General features: G+C 67.7%; 3 protein-coding genes across 3 annotated transcripts; 2 read left to right on the forward strand and 1 right to left on the reverse strand.

Annotated features, from left to right (window-relative positions):
• Window positions 1–486: 486 nt before the first annotated feature.
• Window positions 487–2,964, forward strand: EMIHUDRAFT_460993 (hypothetical protein; the record flags this gene model as incomplete). Its single annotated transcript, XM_005794154.1, has 6 exons — window positions 487–1,362; window positions 1,424–1,635; window positions 1,850–2,108; window positions 2,180–2,330; window positions 2,395–2,426; window positions 2,509–2,964. The coding sequence occupies 6 exons, from the start codon at window positions 487–489 to the stop codon at window positions 2,893–2,895; spliced, it is 1,917 nt and encodes a 638-aa protein (XP_005794211.1). The 3' UTR covers window positions 2,896–2,964.
• A 6,360-nt stretch (window positions 2,965–9,324) lies between these two features.
• Window positions 9,325–13,578, forward strand: EMIHUDRAFT_95010 (hypothetical protein; the record flags this gene model as incomplete). Its single annotated transcript, XM_005794155.1, has 8 exons — window positions 9,325–10,266; window positions 10,954–11,199; window positions 11,282–11,770; window positions 12,013–12,105; window positions 12,285–12,375; window positions 12,486–12,499; window positions 12,729–12,959; window positions 13,333–13,578. 8 exons carry the CDS (start codon window positions 9,325–9,327, stop codon window positions 13,576–13,578), a joined length of 2,352 nt encoding a protein of 783 aa, XP_005794212.1.
• A 1,230-nt stretch (window positions 13,579–14,808) lies between these two features.
• Window positions 14,809–15,240, reverse strand: EMIHUDRAFT_56553 (hypothetical protein; the record flags this gene model as incomplete). Its single annotated transcript, XM_005794156.1, has 1 exon — window positions 14,809–15,240. A coding segment is annotated over one exon (432 nt), but the record flags the coding sequence as incomplete, so codon positions are not given.
• Between the last annotated feature and the right edge of the window lie 3,082 nt (window positions 15,241–18,322).

Raw genomic sequence — 18,322 nt, forward strand, 5'->3', positions numbered from 1 at the left:
TGAGCGTGTTTGTGGTGTTGGTGTGACGTCTGAGCTTGGATCTGTGACTAAAGCCGCTTACCACTGATGGATCCCCACCCGAATAACACACAGTGAGCGCCCCAGCACTTCACTACGCCCTCCGCGCGAAATCGCTAGTGGTGCTTTGTGGCAGCACATTGTGCTTTGTGGCAGCACGGGTGCGGTGCCCGAGACCGATTGCCCCACGAGCCCCTCCCCAACGTCGTCGACTTAATGAGAGGGTTCCAGCACTTGACCTCGTAGTGAACGTCCCGCATCTAGAAAAGAAAAAGGGCGCCGAATCCCTGCTTTCCGCACATCCAGCAAAAAAGAAAAGTGTGTCGGCGAGGCGAGCGAACGGACCGCACCAGGACAAGGGTTGTGCGTAGAGACAAGCGTGGTGTAGTGGTGTAGAGGCCGGTTTTCACATTTCTCATACTACTATAACTAGTACTCCTCTCGGCGACAAGCAACCACGCGCAGCCGATGCTCTTCGACGTGCCGGTCCACGAGCTGACTGCCGGCGACGGCGACAAGGCGCTGCTCACCGCGGACGGCGGCCGGAACCGTGGCCATGGTGCCGACTTTGGGCACCTCAAGAACCGTCTGCGGCTCCGCAGCGGTGGCCGGTACGCCATGATCGGCCGTAACGGGTGCGGCAAGTCGACGCTTCTTCGGGCGCTTGCCTCTGGCACGCTCCCCGAGTGGCCCGGCTCCATCCGCACGTTTCTGGTGGAGCAGGACCACCGGATCGATCCCGAGCAGCAGGTGATAGAGGCGGTGCTCTCCGCCGACAGCCGCGTCTCGGACTTGCAGGCGGAGGCGGCACGGCTCGAGAGGGAGTCCGCCGAGGCGAGGGAGTCTGCGACGGAGCGGCTATGCGAGATCTACGAGGCGCTCGAGGAGCTCGACGCAGAGTCGGAGGGACTGCGCCGGCACCGGGTCGAGGCCATCCTCGGCGGCCTCGGCTTCACGGCGGAGATGCAGGGCGCCGCAGTGGGCGAGCTGAGCGGAGGGTGGCAGGCGCGGCTGGCGATGGCGAGCGCGCTCTTCGTCGAGCCCGAGCTGCTGCTGCTCGACGAGCCGACCAACCACCTCGACCTCCGGGGGCTGCGATGGCTGCAGCGGTACCTCCGCGACGAGTTTCGGGGGACGATGCTGGTCGTCGCGCACGACCGCGCCTTCCTCGACGCGGTGGCGACCGACATCATCCTCTTCGAGGGCGTCAAGGGGACGCTCACCTATTTTCACGGCACGCTCGAGGAGAGGGGCCTAGATGCGGAGGAGATGCGGAGTCCGTCTCCTCTCGAGCCAGCGGCTCGAGTCGACACGCAACCGCATCGTAGCTCTCGCATTCACGCGGTGCTCTGCACACCCGATGCCGTGTCCACGCCCCTGAGGTCCACGTCACGTGCTTCTCTAGGAGTTTGAGACGCGGACCGCCGACTCGTCTGCCGCGATGCAGCGTCAGGTCGCGGCGCTCGAGCGGAAGAAGAAGCACATCGAGCAGTCGGTTGACAAGATGAAGCAGGCGGCCGCCGGGAAGCACGGCGACCAGAAGAAGTCGGACCTGGTCGCCTCCCGCGAGAAGAAGCTCGGCCGGATGGGCCTCGAGAAGACGGCCGACGGCAAAAAGTTCAACGCGCAGAAGCCCGCGCAGCCTCAGATGCGGGATCCGTGTACACTCCGACCAGCACTCGAGAGGACACGCACTCGGCTGTATTTAGCTGCACCGGGAACCTGCTTGCGCACACTGCACGAGTCCGCATTCACTCCTGCCTCTGGTGCATTCTGGTGGGAGGCACGGCCTCCTTGAACGATTCCTTGATACATTAATTGCTACGGGCAGACACGGCATCCGCGCGGGCGCGGCCAACCACAACGACGGCGAGAGCAAGGGGTCGGGCACGATGCGCAAGATGGTGGGCACGTCGCTGCTGCCGAAGTCGGCGCCGGAGCTCAAGTGGGGCTTCGGCGACAGCGCGCCGCTCGGCCTGTCGGACGACGCGCCGCTGCTGGAGCTGCGGTCGGTCGGCTTTGCCTACCCGGGCGGGGGACAGCCGACCCTCTTCTCAGGCGTCGAGCTGTCGCTCGGCTCTCGCTGCCGGGTCGCGCAAGTCACCGCCGCGACGGGCGGTGAAGAGCGCCTCTTGTCTACACACGCGTTGCTTGTGCACAGGTCGCGCTCGTCGGCCGGAACGGGACGGGCAAGTCGTCGCTGATGCGGCTGCTCACGGGGGAGGCCGAGCCGAGCGCGGGCGAGGTGTGGCGCCACCGCGGCTTGCGCGTGGCGCACTACAGCCAGCACCTCGCGGAGAGCCTCGACAAGGAAGCGCGGGCTGCGCATCCAGCAGCTCCTCGAGCCTTCACGGAACCTTCTCGGACCCTTCCCATAGGAGACGCGGAGCGGGTTTGCCTGGCTCAAGGCGCCGGCTCGCCCCCCCCGGCCCACCGCTCGCCCTGCACTTGCCCAACGGCCAGCCCCTCCCCCCCCCCCCGCTCTGCCAGGACGAGCTGCCCGACGCCAAGGACGAGGACCTCCGGCGCCAGCTGGGCTCGTTTGGCATCAACAGCGGGGCCAGCGGGCTGGCCTCCCTCCCCCTCTCGGCGCTTAGCGGAGGGCAGCGCGTGCGCGTCGTCATCGCGCGCCTGGCGATGGAGGCGCCGCATCTCCTGCTGCTCGACGAGCCGACCAACCACCTCGACCTCTACTCGATCGACGCCCTGAGCGACGCGCTCGAGCGCTTTGCGGGCGGCATCGTCCTCGTGTCCCACAACGCGAGCCTCCTTGAAAAGGTGGCGCGCGACGTCTACATCGTGAGCGGTGCCAAGCGCACGGTGCAGCGGTTCGACGGAACCGTTGACGAGTACCTCGCTCGGGTGTTGGGGAGGTGAGGATTGGCGCTGCTCCGCCGTTGTGCGTGTGTGTGCTGCTGAAGTGTAACGTGAGCTGAGTGATGAAAGAGCAAAGAGAAGTAAAATGTGAAGTTTGGGGCACGTCATGTTGAAAGGGGGGCACGATGACACAACGCTTGAAGAACCATTCTGACGAGCCACCGAGCATACTTGTGTGGACGTTTCGGGCTCCTATCCCCCGCCCCGGATCCGTGGGCGATCGCACACGCGGCTGGGGGGTACGGCGCGAGGTGCCAGGTGGCGCTTACCACTGAAAAGGAGGTTTTGGAGGCCACATTGGGCTAAACCCCACCTGGCTTCCTCTCAATGCGTGTCGTGCACCACCCCACGACAGCCCACCGAAAGAGCACTGGTGCTCTCCGCATGCGCCACCGATGTGATTGTGCAACGTCAGCCACCTCGCCGGAGGTAGTTGCGACTGGGGACACCGGAAGCTCGACGCTCGAGCACGTGTGGCAAAGTTTTGCGACATCCTGCGACTCGACCCCCGAGGGCTGCCGGCCGCCGACAGCAATACCGAGACCGGATTGCGCAGCGAGTTCGGTCCGAATGTGCCCAGGGCCAGCCCGTGGACCGGTACGGACGGCAGGTACCCATGGGACCGCTGCGGCGGGCCTGGGAGGCGCCACGAGTCCCAATGACGCACGGTCGGCGCAAATCCCCAAGCTGGAAATAGGCCTTTAAATACAAAGGGCGCGACAAGTTCTCTCTTGCGTCGGGCAAGGTGGGCGCTTGCGTCGGGCAGCGTGGGCGCGGCATCCGGGACGGATGCGGGCCCTTCTCTCGCGGGATCGCTGGGAGCCGCTCGGCTCCCCACGCGCCGCCGAGCTGCGATGGCGCCACCGCAACGGCTGCCCCTCCTCGGCTCCCGCCCCGGGGCTGCCGAGATAGGTGCCCCGAGCCACCGTTTGCAACATCCGCGCGGAACGGCGGTGCTGCCGACGCCCCCCCGACCGGCAAACACCATGGGAAGGGCGGTGGTGAACGCTCCACCTCAGAAATGTCGTCGTCGTCGCGCAGTTCCCTTAAGTGACGTTCGGCGGCCGGCGGCGGCTGGCGCCAACAATCCGGATTTTCGTCTCTCGACGCGAAGATATGGTCCCGAGTCTCACTACTCGCCCCTCCATCCTGTAGGTCCGGACCTTGCCTGCTCAGTAGCCGCGATGAATCGTCGCCCTCATCGTCCGCGGTCATCCTTTCAGCCTCAAACGGGCCAAACGACTGTCTCGCCATCACCCATCTCGCCTCTCGCGGTCGCGTCACACCTTCCCTCGTGCCGCAAGTAGGCGCGTGAGTGATGGCCCTGCCGCCAGGTACACGGCTACACCTCGGGACGCCGTGCTGAGACGGGTAGAGCCGCCCCGCGGGAGCAAAAGCCGCCTCGCGCGCCTCAGCCCGCCGGGCCCCTCGGCGGCCAGTGTGGGGTGGATACGGCGGTTATAAACCCCTCTGACAGCAGCGCCTCACGGCGTGGGCTGCGAGGTCACTCGGGGTGACCCAGGGGGCGGCGGGGGAGCAATCTCCCGCCGGAGCAGCGGGTGATATTCCCGCTACTCGCTCGAGTTTGAGGTGCGCCGCGCCTCGCCTGTGTTGCCTTCCCGGCTGCCCCAGCCGCCCTCACCGTTCCTCATCCCCTCCCCCACCCCCTCCCCCTCAGGCTAGGCCCTCGCCACCGCCGCTGCCGCTGTCTCCGCCACAGCCGCCGCCGTTTCCCTCCCCCCCACCCCCTCCGACGCCGTCGCCTCCGCTGCTCCCGCCACCACCGCCGGCCGCCTCAGCTCTCCCTCGCCCACCTCCCACACACCACCAACGCCCTCCGCGCGTCCCCGCACGCCGCCTCCGCGCCCCCACGCCCCCACGACGACCTCCCGCCCCGCCCTCCCCGCGTCTCAGACCTTTGGCCGTGCTCCGCTCGGGGCGACTCGGCGCCGCCATCGCGAGCACGCCGCCCTCGCCCCCGCCACCTTCCCCCCCGCCGCCATCCCCACCGCCGCCGTCGCCGCCGCCCCCGTCACCGCCACCGCCCTTGCCGCCCCCTCCATCGCCCCCGCCGCCGTCGCCCCCTCCGCTTTCCCCGCCTCCTCCGTCGCCTCCGCCGCCGAGCCCTCCGCCACCAAGCCCGCCCCCGCCCTCACCCCCTCCTGCCTCGCCGCCTCCGCCATCGCCGCCGCCTCCCTCTCCGCCGCCGCCCTCACCGCCCCCTCCGTCGCCGCCGCCGCCATCACCGCCGCCGCCATCGCCACCACCTCCCTCGCCACCACCGCCCTCCCCGCCCCCGCCAAGCCCGCCTCCGCCGTCGCCGCCGCCGCCGTCGCCTCCGCCACCATCCCCGCCGCCGCCCAGCCCTCCGCCACCATCACCACCACCGCCCAGCCCTCCGCCCCCAAGCCCGCCCCCGCCATCGCCGCCGCCTCCCTCGCCACCGCCGCCCTCGCCGCCACCCCCGTCACCACCGCCTCCGAGCCCGCCCCCGCCCTCGCCTCCGCCGCCCTCGCCACCACCCCCGTCTCCGCCACCGCCGAGCCCTCCCCCGCCCTCTCCCCCTCCGCCCTCACCGCCGCCGCCCTCGCCGCCGCCGCCCTCGCCGCCGCCACCGAGCCCGCCGCCACGGTCACCCCCGCCCCCGTCGCCGCCACTTCCCTCACCGCCAGGCCCAGCCCGCCGCCGCCATCTCCCCCACCGCCCTCACCGCCACGCTGCCAGCGCAGCCGCCGGGCGACGCGACAGCGGCTAGCGGCCGGGAGAGCCTCTCCAGTGCGGGCTGGGGGCGGCGGCGGCACTCTGCGGGTGGCGGGCGAGCTGCTGGCTGGCCGGCGGCGCGTCTCGACTCAAATTATGGGCCGCCTCTCGGGCGTGCGGCCAGGGGCCCGTGTGGCGCGAGGAGAGGGCGGCGCGCTCGGCGCGCTGGCGGCGGTGAAGCCTCTCAGAGTGGGCGCTGGCTGGCCGAGGGCGTCGGGCGGGTGTGGGGCGGCACTCGGGCCGCCGGACGGGCCGTGGTGGCCCGTGTGGCGTTCGTGAGGGACTGTTTGGGCGCCCCGGCAGCCTCCCCGCCTGCGTGACCAGGGCCGGTTTGGCAGCGGTTTGGGCTGTGTGTGGGCTGGTCGCGGTAGGGGATATAGTGCTTGTTTATGGTCCCACTCACCACTCCCGGCCAACGGGGCCTCGCGGGGCGTCCTCGTTTGCAGTAAAAGGCCTCTGCCATCGCTCAGAGTCCCAAACCATGTGATCCTCCGCGCCGCCGCGCCCGAGTAGTCTGCCAGATGCGACGTCGTCGGGGAGGGCGTCGTCGCGGGCGCCAACGTCGTCATGCGAGCCCCTACGGCTGTCCAAGGGCACGTCTGGGTGACCAGGGGCGGGGGCCGAGCCGTGAGTGCTCCGCCGGGGCGAGCTTCTGGGTCTATGGGACCGCTGCCGGACCCATCCGAGAGCCTCTCCGGACACGTTCGCTCGACGGCCTAGTTGGCGGCCGATGTTCGACGACTAAAGCTCCGGACGCCGCGGCCAAAGGTCCGCCCACGGCCCCAGGGCTCGTGGTTGGTGTGGGGTGTGCCTCACGAGGCGGAGAGGCCGCGTGAACTCCCGTAGAAGCTCGCGAAGTGCGGATTTGGAGCGCCGCGCCGGACCTCCGCCGGGGCCCGCCGGGACGCCGTATGGGCCTCGGGGTGCCCGATAAGCTTAGAGGTGCGGTTTTTTTTGCTTGTGTCTATCGGTTCATGTCATGGACCGGCCCTGGGAAGCCTTTGACCGCGCGCGGAGGGTGTTACGGGGCCGTGATGATTTAGCGGGAGGGAAATCGGCCGATTTGCCCAGTGTGCCCCTAAACGCGTCATAATAGCCGCACGTTTGCCCTCGCCGTGCCTTGCCATCTCCGAGCCGCGCCCCCTCCTTCAGTTTTAAGGCGAATCGGGTGCCGAACTCGGCGTCGACAGCTTTGGCTCGACATCTTTGCCATTTTGGCGAGAAACGCATAAGCCGCCCCAGCGAAATGGCCGATACGGCCGGAATCGGAGGCAGCGCCGGGGCGGCTTATGCGTTTCTCGGGGTCGTGTGGTTTAGCCGGATATCGACCTGGTGTCCCGTGGGGAAGGTATTGAACTGCCTTAAAACGGAAGGGCACGTCCTGTTCACGCGATGGCCAGCCGTGCTGTGAGCCCGAAAGGCGGCGAGGGTCGGCACAGGCCAGCAGCCCTTGGTCAAGATTGGCTCTGACGCCGTGCCAGTTGTCGGCGCGCCGCGATCTGCATACCTGTTCGTACCTCTACAGTAGTGCGGCCACGTGTATTGCTGTTCGGCGAACCGCGTTCCGCTCTCTCGACCGTGAGGCCAGTTGGCGGGCGCCCAAAGCGCCTGGTTTGTGCGTCGAGCGGTGAGCTCACAACAGACACCGTCCGAGCCCGATGCACGCCAGGCGTCTCATTCCAAGCCCACTACGCATTCCCACGCGCTCAGGCGCCGCTCGAACCCCACCTCTTTGAGCCGGTTACCCCGCGGCAAGGCAACTCGGCGCTCTCGATGTGCGCGCTAGGCAGTCTCAACGCCGATTACAGCCGAGCGCGCACGACACGTAGGCGTACCGGCGTGCCGCTGGCATACTACGCGACGGTGGAGGCGCGTGGGCTTGCTCAAAAGGCATGCATCTGTCGGAGAGCGTGCCGCAAGACCTGATGTGCCTCCGCTCCAGGTGTGTGGCAGTTCGATGGATCCAGCCCAGCGACCTCTACGTGAGGATTGAGGACTGCTCTTCCCCTTTGGCCGAGCCTCCAGTCCCTGCCACCGTGCACCTGGCGCCAGAAAGCTGCATTTACATCCCGCACGCGCGATCGGCAGTCGAGTTACAACCCGCAGCTGTGCTGTGTGCGCGCGCACTCGAAAGTGGTTCGGCGATCTCTCGGCGACCACTCGTCGACTCGCGCTCAGACGCGAGGTGTGTGCTCGCCCGGCCCCCCGTGAGGGGACTAGGCCATTTTTAGCGAGATCGGGGAAATCACTCTCGTCGCCCGCCGCTCACGCTTCCCTCCCTCTCCCGCTGCCGCCGTATCCGGTCCTAGCCGGCGATACATTGAGACCTCACGCCCCGCGACTGTCTTCCACGCTCGCAGGCGGGCCTATCCGCCGTGCCACTCCATGCATGATCACCACTGGGGGCAGCGGTGCTCGTGCGACTGCGGATTCGGCCTCACCTCACGCCCTCTGGCCTGCAGCTGCACGTTGCCGGGCGCCATTCTCGAGCCCTTTGGAGAATGGGCCCAAATCCGGGCTCTGAGCACGCCTACTGCTGACGATCTATGTAGCTAGTGCGGTGGGGTCTGGCGCAGGTGCGCGAGACCGTCTCCACAGGGGGGCCGCGCGATTATCTGGGCGCTCCCGAGGGGGCGAAACCGCGTGTTCAAGGGAAACCAGGCGAATTGCGCCCCCAGAATGGTCCTGAGCGGCTCCCACGACCTCCCAAACACCCGAGGTGCACGACACGACCGCTTGTTCGAACATTAGCGACACAAGTATTTATTCCTGTGGGTTGTGTCATCGTGCCGGGGGGGGGGGGGGACTTGTGGAGTGCGGTCGGTAACCTCTGCTCTCACACCCTCACGCCCAGGGCCGAGGGGGCCGGGGAGAGCAGAAAGGAGAATGAGAAAGGTAATTTCTCGCAGCTGCGAGACAAGTTTTCTCGGAGCGACAGCCTCAAAGACAAAAGGGTGGATGGGTGGGGGACGATTGTGGGCGAGCGCCAGCGCGCCCCAGGAACGGTGGGGTGCCCTCGACCGCGCGTCCGAGTCACTTGGGCGGACGAGCGAGCGGCACATGGCCCGACAAAGAGAAATCGGAGTCTGGCGACGAGATCGATAAAAGAAGTGCAGCGTTTCCTCTGAGGTGCCTCAGAGGTGCACCACACCTCTGAAGGTGTCTTTCAGAGGTGTACTTCAGGAGCAGAGCTGACGTCAGTCTGTGCGCGCTCCCTCTCTCCTCGTCGAACTTGGGAACGAGGAGGAAGAGTTGAAGCGCGCTCAAAGTCGCCCTCTGCGCCCTTCCGAAGGCCACGATGGCCGACTCTTTTGACGCCGAGGTGGACCCGACGGGATCCACCATGCTTTTGATCATGCCCGAGAGCTCCCCGCTTCTTGAGGCCACCGAGTTCTTGGGGTGGACGGCGACCACCGCCGGCTCCGACGGGATGCCGCGCAAGGCGGCCCCTTGCGCCGCCGCGGCCCCCCTTCTCGCGCGCTGCCGCCAGGGCGCCGCGGGCCAGCAGCCCCCGGGCCACCCGCAGTTTCTCGCTCTTTGCCCGTTGACGTTCGCGCTGACCGGCTCAGGGCGCGCCTCGACCTCAAGCGGCCATCTGACCAATCGGCCGGCGCCTCAAGGGAGCGGCATGACACCTCATGGGGGTGGCGCCCCACGGCCGCACCTCGCATGGCCGCCGACGTCGAGCCGGCTGGGCGCGCTGGCGGGCGTGCGCCCGAAACGCCGACCTTCCCGGAAGCCCGACCGCCGGTGGCGCAGCGACGCTCCAGCCAGCTGGCAGAGGCGGACCGGCGCATGACTCGGGAGCGAGTCCTCGGGCTTGCGAGCGCTGGATCGGACGCGCGCATGCACTTGCGTGCGGCCCCCAGCGCGCTCTTCCGTTCAGCGGAGCGAACAAGCGCACTCGCAGCGTCTGGCGTCAACGCTGCCACGCTCAAGGTGGACGAGCGCGCCTGGGAGTTTTGGGTCAACGTGTGCGAGTCCCAGGGCACCACCCCACTGAGGAGCTCCGCGGAGGCGCGAGACCACCCTGACCGCAACGCCCACCTCCTCGCCTGCCTCATGATGTACGCGCATGTCTGGTGCATCCCCCGCACCCGAGATGCACAATTCATCAAGCCGCGCTCCGCGCTCGCGTATCCGCTCGCGATTTGCCGCATCTTCAAGCGCTGGGGCGTGCAGATGCCAGGGTACCGAGCCCTCGCCGCGGCCTTCGCGGGGCTGATGCGCTCCTACCTCGCGCACCACGGGCCCGGGTCCCTCGCCCCGAGGCGCGCAGAGCCCATGAAGTTCTCCATGATGCGCGACATCTACCGCGCGGCGCCCACGGTGCGAGTGGCGGGCCGCGTGTGGAGCGACGACTGCCACGACGTCTTCATCTTCCGCCGCCTCAACGTCTTTCTCATGTACACCGCGTTCCGCCTCGGCGAAACGACCGGGCCGGACCCGTTCCTCACCTTCACACACCTGGTCTGGAGCATCCGCGGCACCATCGTGACCGACCCCACGGCGGCCCAGCTCCACTCCTTGCGACCGGGGCTGGATTACGCCCAGGTGGCGCCGCCTCTCTCCAAGGCGGACCAGTGGGGCGAGCGCAACTGCCCCTTCATGGTCACCCTCACTTACTCTGAGGAGCCCGAGAACCCGGCGGCCCAGCTGCGCGACCTATATTGCGCCGCCTCCTACTGGCAGCCGGGCGGGCGCGCGCCGCGGGCGCCTCGGCGCGCGCACGGCTCGCAAAGTTCGAACGAGTACTGCCGCCCGGCCGCCTCAAGGCTGCCGGGCGGCAGTACTCGCCTCGCAAGGCGCGCACCGGCTGCTCTGGCTGCTGCGCCGGCGGCCGCTGCGCTGGCCGCTGCTGCGCTGGCTGGCGGGCGGCACGGCCGCCGGCGGCCGCTGCACCCGCGCCTTCCCTCGCGGGCGCCGTCGCGCCGCGCGCGCCCAATTCTGCTGGCACACGGCACGCGTCGTCACACAGCCGCGGAGAACAGGCGGTGCTGTGCGCGAAGCGCGCGCGATCTCGTACTTTAAGGCTGGATCCGGCCATTCCAAGGGTATACCTTTGAGAATCCCCAGCGTCCTACCCTCCTAGTCACACTCTCAATATCTCGACTCTCCAACACGAAGTGCTGCGATCGGGCGCGGCCCATTTCTTTTTTCTTTCTTTTTTTGGGTCCTGTGGGCACCCTACCACCGCGGCACGGCCGTGGCTGCGCATACACCTTACCCTTTCTCCTCAACGGCTATCCGTGCTTGCTGTGCCCCTGCGTGGTGTGTTTCAAGTTCTTACAACCCAAGGTGATAGAGGGCAAAAAGATCGATTGCGCTCTTGCCGATCCGCACCTACCTAGGCTCTTGGGTGGCGCGCCCCAGCTCTTCACAGCGAACCTGGTTGACACTCCCCGCCCCCTCTTCATCTCGGTGCTGCCCAACTGGTGCCGAATGCCGCCCTCCAAGCTCTTCGAGGCACTGCACGCGCGCGACGCTAAGCGCGTGAAGCATCTCGTGTCGAAGGAGGGCTGCGACGTCAACGAGACTGGCGCAGTGCGCTCCCTCACGCCACCGCTCCCATCGAGATGATGACGTGTGTGTGTATGTGCCTCACCGCTCTCGCCCCGCCGTTCAGGGCGAGCAGACGGCGCTGCACCTCGCGGCGGAGCTGGACAACGTCGAGTGCGTCCAGCTCCTCCTCACCCACGGTGCCTCGGTCGGCATGCAGGATGGCCAGATGCGCACGCCGCTGCTCGCCGCCTGCGTCGGCAACTGCCGGCACGCCGCGCGGGCGCTGATCGAGGCGGGCGCGCCGCTCGGCACGGGCGACGAGGACGAGAACACGCCGCTGCACTGGCTCGCCCTGCACGACGCCGTCGACCTCGCCAAGCTCGCCCTCGAGAAGGGCGCGCCGCTCGAGGCGCTCAACGCCGCCGTCGAGACGCCGCTGCTGCTGGCCGCCAAGCACGGCCGGACGGCGGCGGTGCGGCTGCTGCTCTCCGAGGGCGCGACCATCGAGCGCGACTCGGTCGGCTCGATCGCCCCCACCAACAAGACCGCGTGCCACTTCGCCATGCAGTACGGCGCAGAGGGCGGTGACGCGGCCGACGCGAGCGCAATGCTTGTCGAGGCAGCGACGACCCGAGATGGCCCGAGATGGCCCGAGATGGCCCGAGATGGCCCGACGCGGTGCTCCTCGAGGCAGCTGCTGGGCCTCAGCCACACATCCTATCCCTCTCTTTCGCACACATCCTCTCCCTCCCCCTCCCCCTCCCTCCCTCCCTCTCCTACACCCACCTGTTGGCACCTATTGGGCTGGGCATCCCTCCCTACCTCCTCATCCCCCCCCCCCCCCCCCTTCACCAGTTCCTCAACAAGAGCCCCGACGTCAACGCCACCGACGGAGAGAAGCGGACTGCGTTGCACTACGCCGTCGTCAACGACGAGCTGCTCCCCTCCGTCCAGGCGAGACTACCCGAGACTTGCAAACACCCCTCCCCGCCACCCTCCCGCCACCTTCCCCGCCACCCTCCCGCCACCCTCCCGCCACCCTCCCGCCACCCTCCCGCCACCCTCCCGCCACCCTCCCAGCCCTCTCAACCACTCCCAGCAACGTTCCCCCCCCCCCCCCCAACCAGGCCCTCCTCTCCGCCGGCGCCGCCGTCGACCAAAAGGACTGGGCCGGCCTCACACCCCTCCACTGGGCCGCCTTTCTCGGCGCGCCGTATAGTGTAGTGTAGTATCACACTTTCCTCTGGGCCGCCTTCTCGGCGCGCCGAAGAACGCGCGCGCCCCCTTCCTCGGAACCTTGCCTGAGCCTTCTCGGAACCGTCCCACAGGCGCGGCGAAGAACGTGCGCGCCCTCCTCGCCGCCGGCGCCGCCGCACAGGCGGCCGATCACCACCAGCGACCCTCCTTGTTTGGATCCTCCTCACTCCCGCTCTTGCCGCCACAGGCGGCAGACCACCACCAGCGCACCGCGCTGCACCGCGCCGCCGAGCGGAATGACGAGGAGTGTCTCTCCGCCCTCCTCGCGGCCGACTAGTTCATACACCGTTAGCGATTGATCACTAACTCAACAGGAGTGCCTCGCCGCCCTCCTCGCGGCCGACGGCGTGAGCGTCGACGCGACCGACGCCGACGGCCTCTCCGCCCTGCACTACGCCGCGCGCGCCGGCGGGGTCGGCTGCGTCCGCGCGCTCCTCGCTGCCGCCGCAGACCGCTCCCTCCCCTCGCTCGCTGGCAAGACCGCTGCGGACCTGACGGGCTCGCGGGAGGCGCGCGAGGCGCTGCGAGCGACGTGTCCGGGACACGTCCTGGACATGTCCGAGACTTGCCCCGCAGGTGCACGAGGCGCTGCGCGAGAGCGGCGCGCCAGGGCTCAAGCGGGCGCGCTCCTCGTCGGCCGCCCGGCTGCCGCTGCCTGACCTCGCCTCCAAGGCGCAATCCCCCGAGATTGCCCGAGATTGCCCGAGATTGCCCGAGATTGCCCACCGCTGCCCGACCTCGCCTTCAAGGCGCAATCCCCCGACTGAGCCAAGCCTCGACAGCCCGCACTCGAGCCCCGGCACTGCCGCCCCGCACACCGGCCGCCTCCGCCTCGCCGCCTCGCCTCGCCTCGAGGGGTGTGCCTCGCGCTCACACGAGCAGCTGAGGCGGACTCGTGCCCCCTCCACTCGTCCGCAGGTGTACGCCGCGTGCGCCACGCGAAGCGTCGAGTCGGTGCTGCCCCTCTGCACGCCCTCGCTGGCGGCGCAGGAGCGGCCGGCCCTCGAGGCGCTCGTCGCGCAGAGCCCGCCGCTCGCGGTCGAGCAGATGCACGCGGCGAGCGGCACCTCCACCGTCGCCGTCGAGCACGCGCAAGGCCTCCACCTGCTCGCCTTCTCCGAGGAGGGCCTCCTCGAGCGCTTCTGCGCCTTTGCGCGCAGCTGACTGCGCCCAATGGATGCCCTTCCGCGCTGGGGCCAATGCGAGGGCGACCCGCAGCGCCGCAGGCGCGAAGAGCGCCGGGCGCGGCCGAGGCGGCGCTGAGAGCCGAGCGCACCACCCACCACGCATTTCTCATGTAGCGCGCCTCGCCCGAGCTCGTCTCCTTTTCCTTTCTTCCTTCTGTTTTTTATTACGCGACCGCCTCAAGTGGCACTTGGCAGTAGAGCCAGTAATGGCGGATTTACATCGTCCACATCGTTTCTCGCGACACGCGAGCTCTACCTCTAGCAGCTGCGCTAATTTAGCGCACATCGGCCAGCAGCCGCTGGGCGCAGCACTGGAGTCTGAACTGCTGTCAGTGCGCCCCGCTGAGTGTGAGAGCGCGGCGGTCCTCACCGCACGCCATCCACCAGCCGCCGCGGCCAATTGTGGATGTGGTCACTACCGTCACCCCTCCCTCTCCTGCTCCCTCTCGCTGTCCCCTCCACCATCCTCGACGGCGCCTCTACCTCCTCCCTTTGGCACCACCAGCGCCTGCAGCGAGCCGCGCAGCAGCGAGGCCTCGCCCTTGCTCGGCTGTGCGCGCAGCACGAGCCGCCGCAACTTCGCCATCGCCGCCGCCGCGCGAGAGCGCTCCTGCGCCCTCCCCTCCTCCGGCCCGTACTGCGAGTGCAGCGCACGGTTGCCCCCGAAGAAGTTCGCCTCCCACAGCCTCTCCTCCCAGAAGCGGAGCAGCGAGTCGACCTAGGTGAGGTAAGGTGGGGGACACTTCTCCGCGCGAGAGCCGTGCAGTCCACCCCCTCTCCATGTCCCAAGGCCGGAGCCCCGCGGCATTGAGAGGACAGTGCACGTGGGTGAGGTGTATTGTGTTGTGCTTTGTGTGTGTGTGTGTGTGTGTGTGTGTGTGTGTGTGTGTGTGTGTGTGTGTGTGTGTGGCGCGCGTGTGTGTGTGTGTGTGTGTGTGTGTGTGTGTGGCGTGTGTGTGGCGTGTGTGGCGTGTGTCGTGTGGCGTGCGTGCGAGGGAACCTGCCCGAGAGGCGCACGCGCACCGCTGCCGCCCTCCGCCTCTGCCGCGGCCTCGTCGGCGTCGTAGGCTTGCCGCGCCACCTCGTACTGGTTCTCGCCCTCGGCGATCGCGCCCCACTCGTAGCAGACCAGCAGCACCGCCTGTGGACATGCACAGAGACCGAGCTCGAGGACGCTGCTCCGCGCTGCCCCCGCTCGGAGTGGCGGAGCCTGCGCGAGGTTGAGGGACGAGAAGCCGGGGAAAGTGGGGATCGTGACGATGGCGTTCGCCGCGTCGAGCTCCGCGTTGCTCAGCCCATTCTTCTCGCTCCCAAACATGAGCCCGACCCGCTCGCCGCGCGCTATCGCCGCGGCGGCCAGCGCCATCGCCTCTCGAGGCGCGTAGACGGGAATGCGGCTCTCGCGCGGCCGCGCTGTCGTCGCGAGGACCAGCTGCAGGTCAGCGACCGCGTCGGCGGCCGTCTCGTGCGTCTCGCAGCGGCGCAAGATCGGAGCTGCACCCGAGGCGCGCAGCACAGCCTCGTCGCTCTGTGCGTGTGCCGTCGGATCAACCAGCCGGAGGTCGGAGAGCCCAAAGTTGAGCATGGCGCGCGCGGCGGCACCAACATTGCCATCGTCAAAAGGGCGGCACAGCAGCACGCTAGGCACCGCGCTCCCACGCGCAACGGCGGCCTCATACGCAGCTGTCTTGGTCGGCGTGATCGGCCGAGCTGCCTTTGGGCCGCACTTTGGAGCCGGTGAGCCGTCCGGCCAAGCGACTGCTGCCGTCGAGAGCAGGGCGGCGGCTGCGAGAGGGAGCATGTATGTACGGAGCACAGAGCTTTCGAGACCTCGAAAGAGCAAATAGCAAAAAGCGTAAGTGGGCGGGGCCCTCTACTCGCCAGCGTGCCGTCGACCTTCACCGCGCCCAAAAAGCAAGAAAAATATGGGCCAACGCGCACCCTCGCCCTTGACAGAGTACCGTATGCCTCCAGCACCGCCTCAGACACTCACCCCCAGCCCTACAGCTACACTCAGCGCCCCCCAGCCCGCGCGCCTATGTGCTGAATCGACTTACACCAGGGCAATGCCGCCGATCCGCCCCGCCCCCATTGGCGCAACCGTCTCCCACGCGTTCAGCGCCGGATCGTACCGCTCGACTGAGCTGAGGCGGCCGTCAGCAGAGTCGCCGCCCACAGCACACAGCTTGAAATCACCACGTCGCCCGCGACACGTGTCGCCGATACCTCACGGGAGTCGAGAGGAGTCGAGACGATCTCATTCGAGACGACTCGTAGACGGCTTAGTTCACTCTGCGCTGGCGTTGCGCGCCTCGATCTTCTTGGGCAGCAGCTGGTTCGTCAGGTCCTCTCCGTGGCCTAGGAAGCCGTCCTCGCCCTTGCCCCACGTGAAGACGGCGCCGTCGGCGGTGATGGCGAGGCTGTGGTCCTCTCCCGCCAGGACAGCGGCGACGCGCTGCCTAGCAAAGGCCTCGACCTTCTTCGGCAGCAGCTGCAGCTGCTCGTCGCCGTGGCCCAACTTGCCAAGGCGTCCACCGCCCCAGCTCCAGAGGGCGCCGTCGGCGGTGAGGGCGAGGCTGTGCATATCTCCAGCCGACAGAGCAACGACACACTGGTCAAAGGCGTCGACCTTCTCGGGCAGCAGCTGGTTCTGCTGGTCGCCGTGGCCTAGCTGGCCCCCGGCTCCATAGCCCCAGCTCCAGACAGCGCCGTCGGCGGTGATGGCGAGGCTGTGCAGACATCCAGCCGACACAGCGACGACGCGCTGGCCAGCAAAGGCCTCGATCTTCTTCGGCTGCCACTGGTTCTGCTCGTCGCCGTGGCCCGGCTGGCCAAAGTTTCCACCGCCCCAGCTCCAGACGGCTCCGTCGGCGGTGAGGGCGAGGCTGTGAGCCCCTCCCGCCGAGACAGCGACGACGCGCTGGTCAGCAAAGCCCTCGACCTTCTTGGGCAGCAGCTGGTTCTGCTGGTTGCCGTGGCCCAGCTGGCCAGAGACTCCACCGCCCCAGCTCCAGACGGCGCCGTCGGCGGTGAGGGCGAGGCTGTGAAAGGGTCCCGCCGACACAGCGACGACGCGCTGGCCATCAAAGGCCTCGACGTTCTTGGGCAGCAGCTGAGACTGATGGTCGCCGTGGCCCAGGCTGCCAAAGTCTCCACGGCCCCAGCTCCAGACAACTCCGTCGGCGGTGAGGGCGAGGCTATGCATAAGTCCAGCCGACACGCTCACGGCGCGCTCGCCGCCCAGCGGGGAAGGGAGGCGTGTCGGCGTGTTGAGCCGCGTCACGCCCTCGCCGTGCCCAAGGAGGGCGTGATCCGGCGCAGAGCCGCACGACGAGAGCCGCCCCTCGCCATCAATGAAGAGGCTGTGCGTATAGCCTGCAGCCGCCCTCGCCGGCGGGTTGGACTCGCGCAGCAACGCCGAATAGCACAGCCACCGCACGGCGCAGCTCTCGCCCTCTGGCTGCGCCGGCAGCTCGAAGCCGCGCTCTTGCGCCCACAAGCGAATGCCCTCTAGCGCGAGCGAGGCGTGGAAGAGCAGCGAGACGGCCGCGAAACGAGCGATGTCGGCGGGGTCGCAGCGGGAGATGACGCGCGCGAGGAGCTCAAGGGGCAGGTCGGTGAGGGGGCAGTGTGCGGCGGCGGCGGCGGCGGCGGCGAGGCGGCACGAGCGGCGCCGCATTATGCACATTTTTGTATACCGCGAGAAAAAGAATTTTCTGCGCGCACTGGGCTCGCGACTGCATCCCAGTTGTCAGATGTCACGATGCATCCGAAGGGGACCCCAGCGCCGGCATCATCCGTAGAGGCACGAGTGTTCGAAGAGAGAGTGGACCTGAGCAACAACATGACGTGTAGGCAAATGATCGGAGTGGGAGTCAGAAATGTGGTCCTTGCGCGAGGGGAGCTTGATAGACTCGAGGGGCCAGGATACGCCGCGAGGAGGACGGAGTTGCGCAAGGCGAAAGAAGCCGCGAGAACAAGGGACCGGCAGGCGGCGGCGTCGCAGGACGAGGCAGAAGAGAACGACGCGACAGAGGAGGAAGTGACAAGGGAGAGACCGACGAGAGTGGGACGGCCGCGAGGTGGCATGAAGGTTGCAGCGAGAAGCGGCGAGAGACTGCGAAAAGAGATACGAAGAGGCAGACTCCCCAGGGTGGGCGACGGCTAGCGCATCACACTCCTCTCCTTAAAATCCCTGTGTGGTGGCGGCGTGCCGTTCTCCCATCCCTCCCTTGGGTTGTGTGGTTTCTTTCTTTCTTTCTTTCTTTGCATCCCTGAAGGTTGCAGCGAGAATCGGCGAGAGACTGCGAAAAGAGATAGGAAGAGGCAGACTCCCTAGGGTGGGCGACGGCTAGCGCATCACACTCCTCTCCTTAAAATCCCTGTGTGGTGGCGGCGTGCCGTCCTCCCATCCCTCCCTTGGGTTGTGTGGTTTCTTTCTTTCTTTCTTTCTTTGCATCCCTGAAGGTTGCAGCGAGAATCGGCGAGAGACTGCGAAAAGAGATAGGAAGAGGCAGACTCCCTAGGGTGGGCGACGGCTAGCGCATCACACTCCTCTCCTTAAAATCCCTGTGTGGTGGCGGCGTGCCGTCCTCCCATCCCTCCCTTGGGTTGTCTGTTTTCTTTCTTTCTTTCTTTACTGCATCCCTGGAGATGACTGCTCTATTTATTTATTTACTGCATCCAATGACCCCATCGTACCCGCGCATCGACGGAGCGTC

Source organism: Emiliania huxleyi (genome assembly GCF_000372725.1).
Source record: "Emiliania huxleyi CCMP1516 unplaced genomic scaffold EMIHUscaffold_1, whole genome shotgun sequence".
NCBI classification, from domain to species: domain Eukaryota; phylum Haptophyta; order Isochrysidales; family Noelaerhabdaceae; genus Emiliania; species Emiliania huxleyi.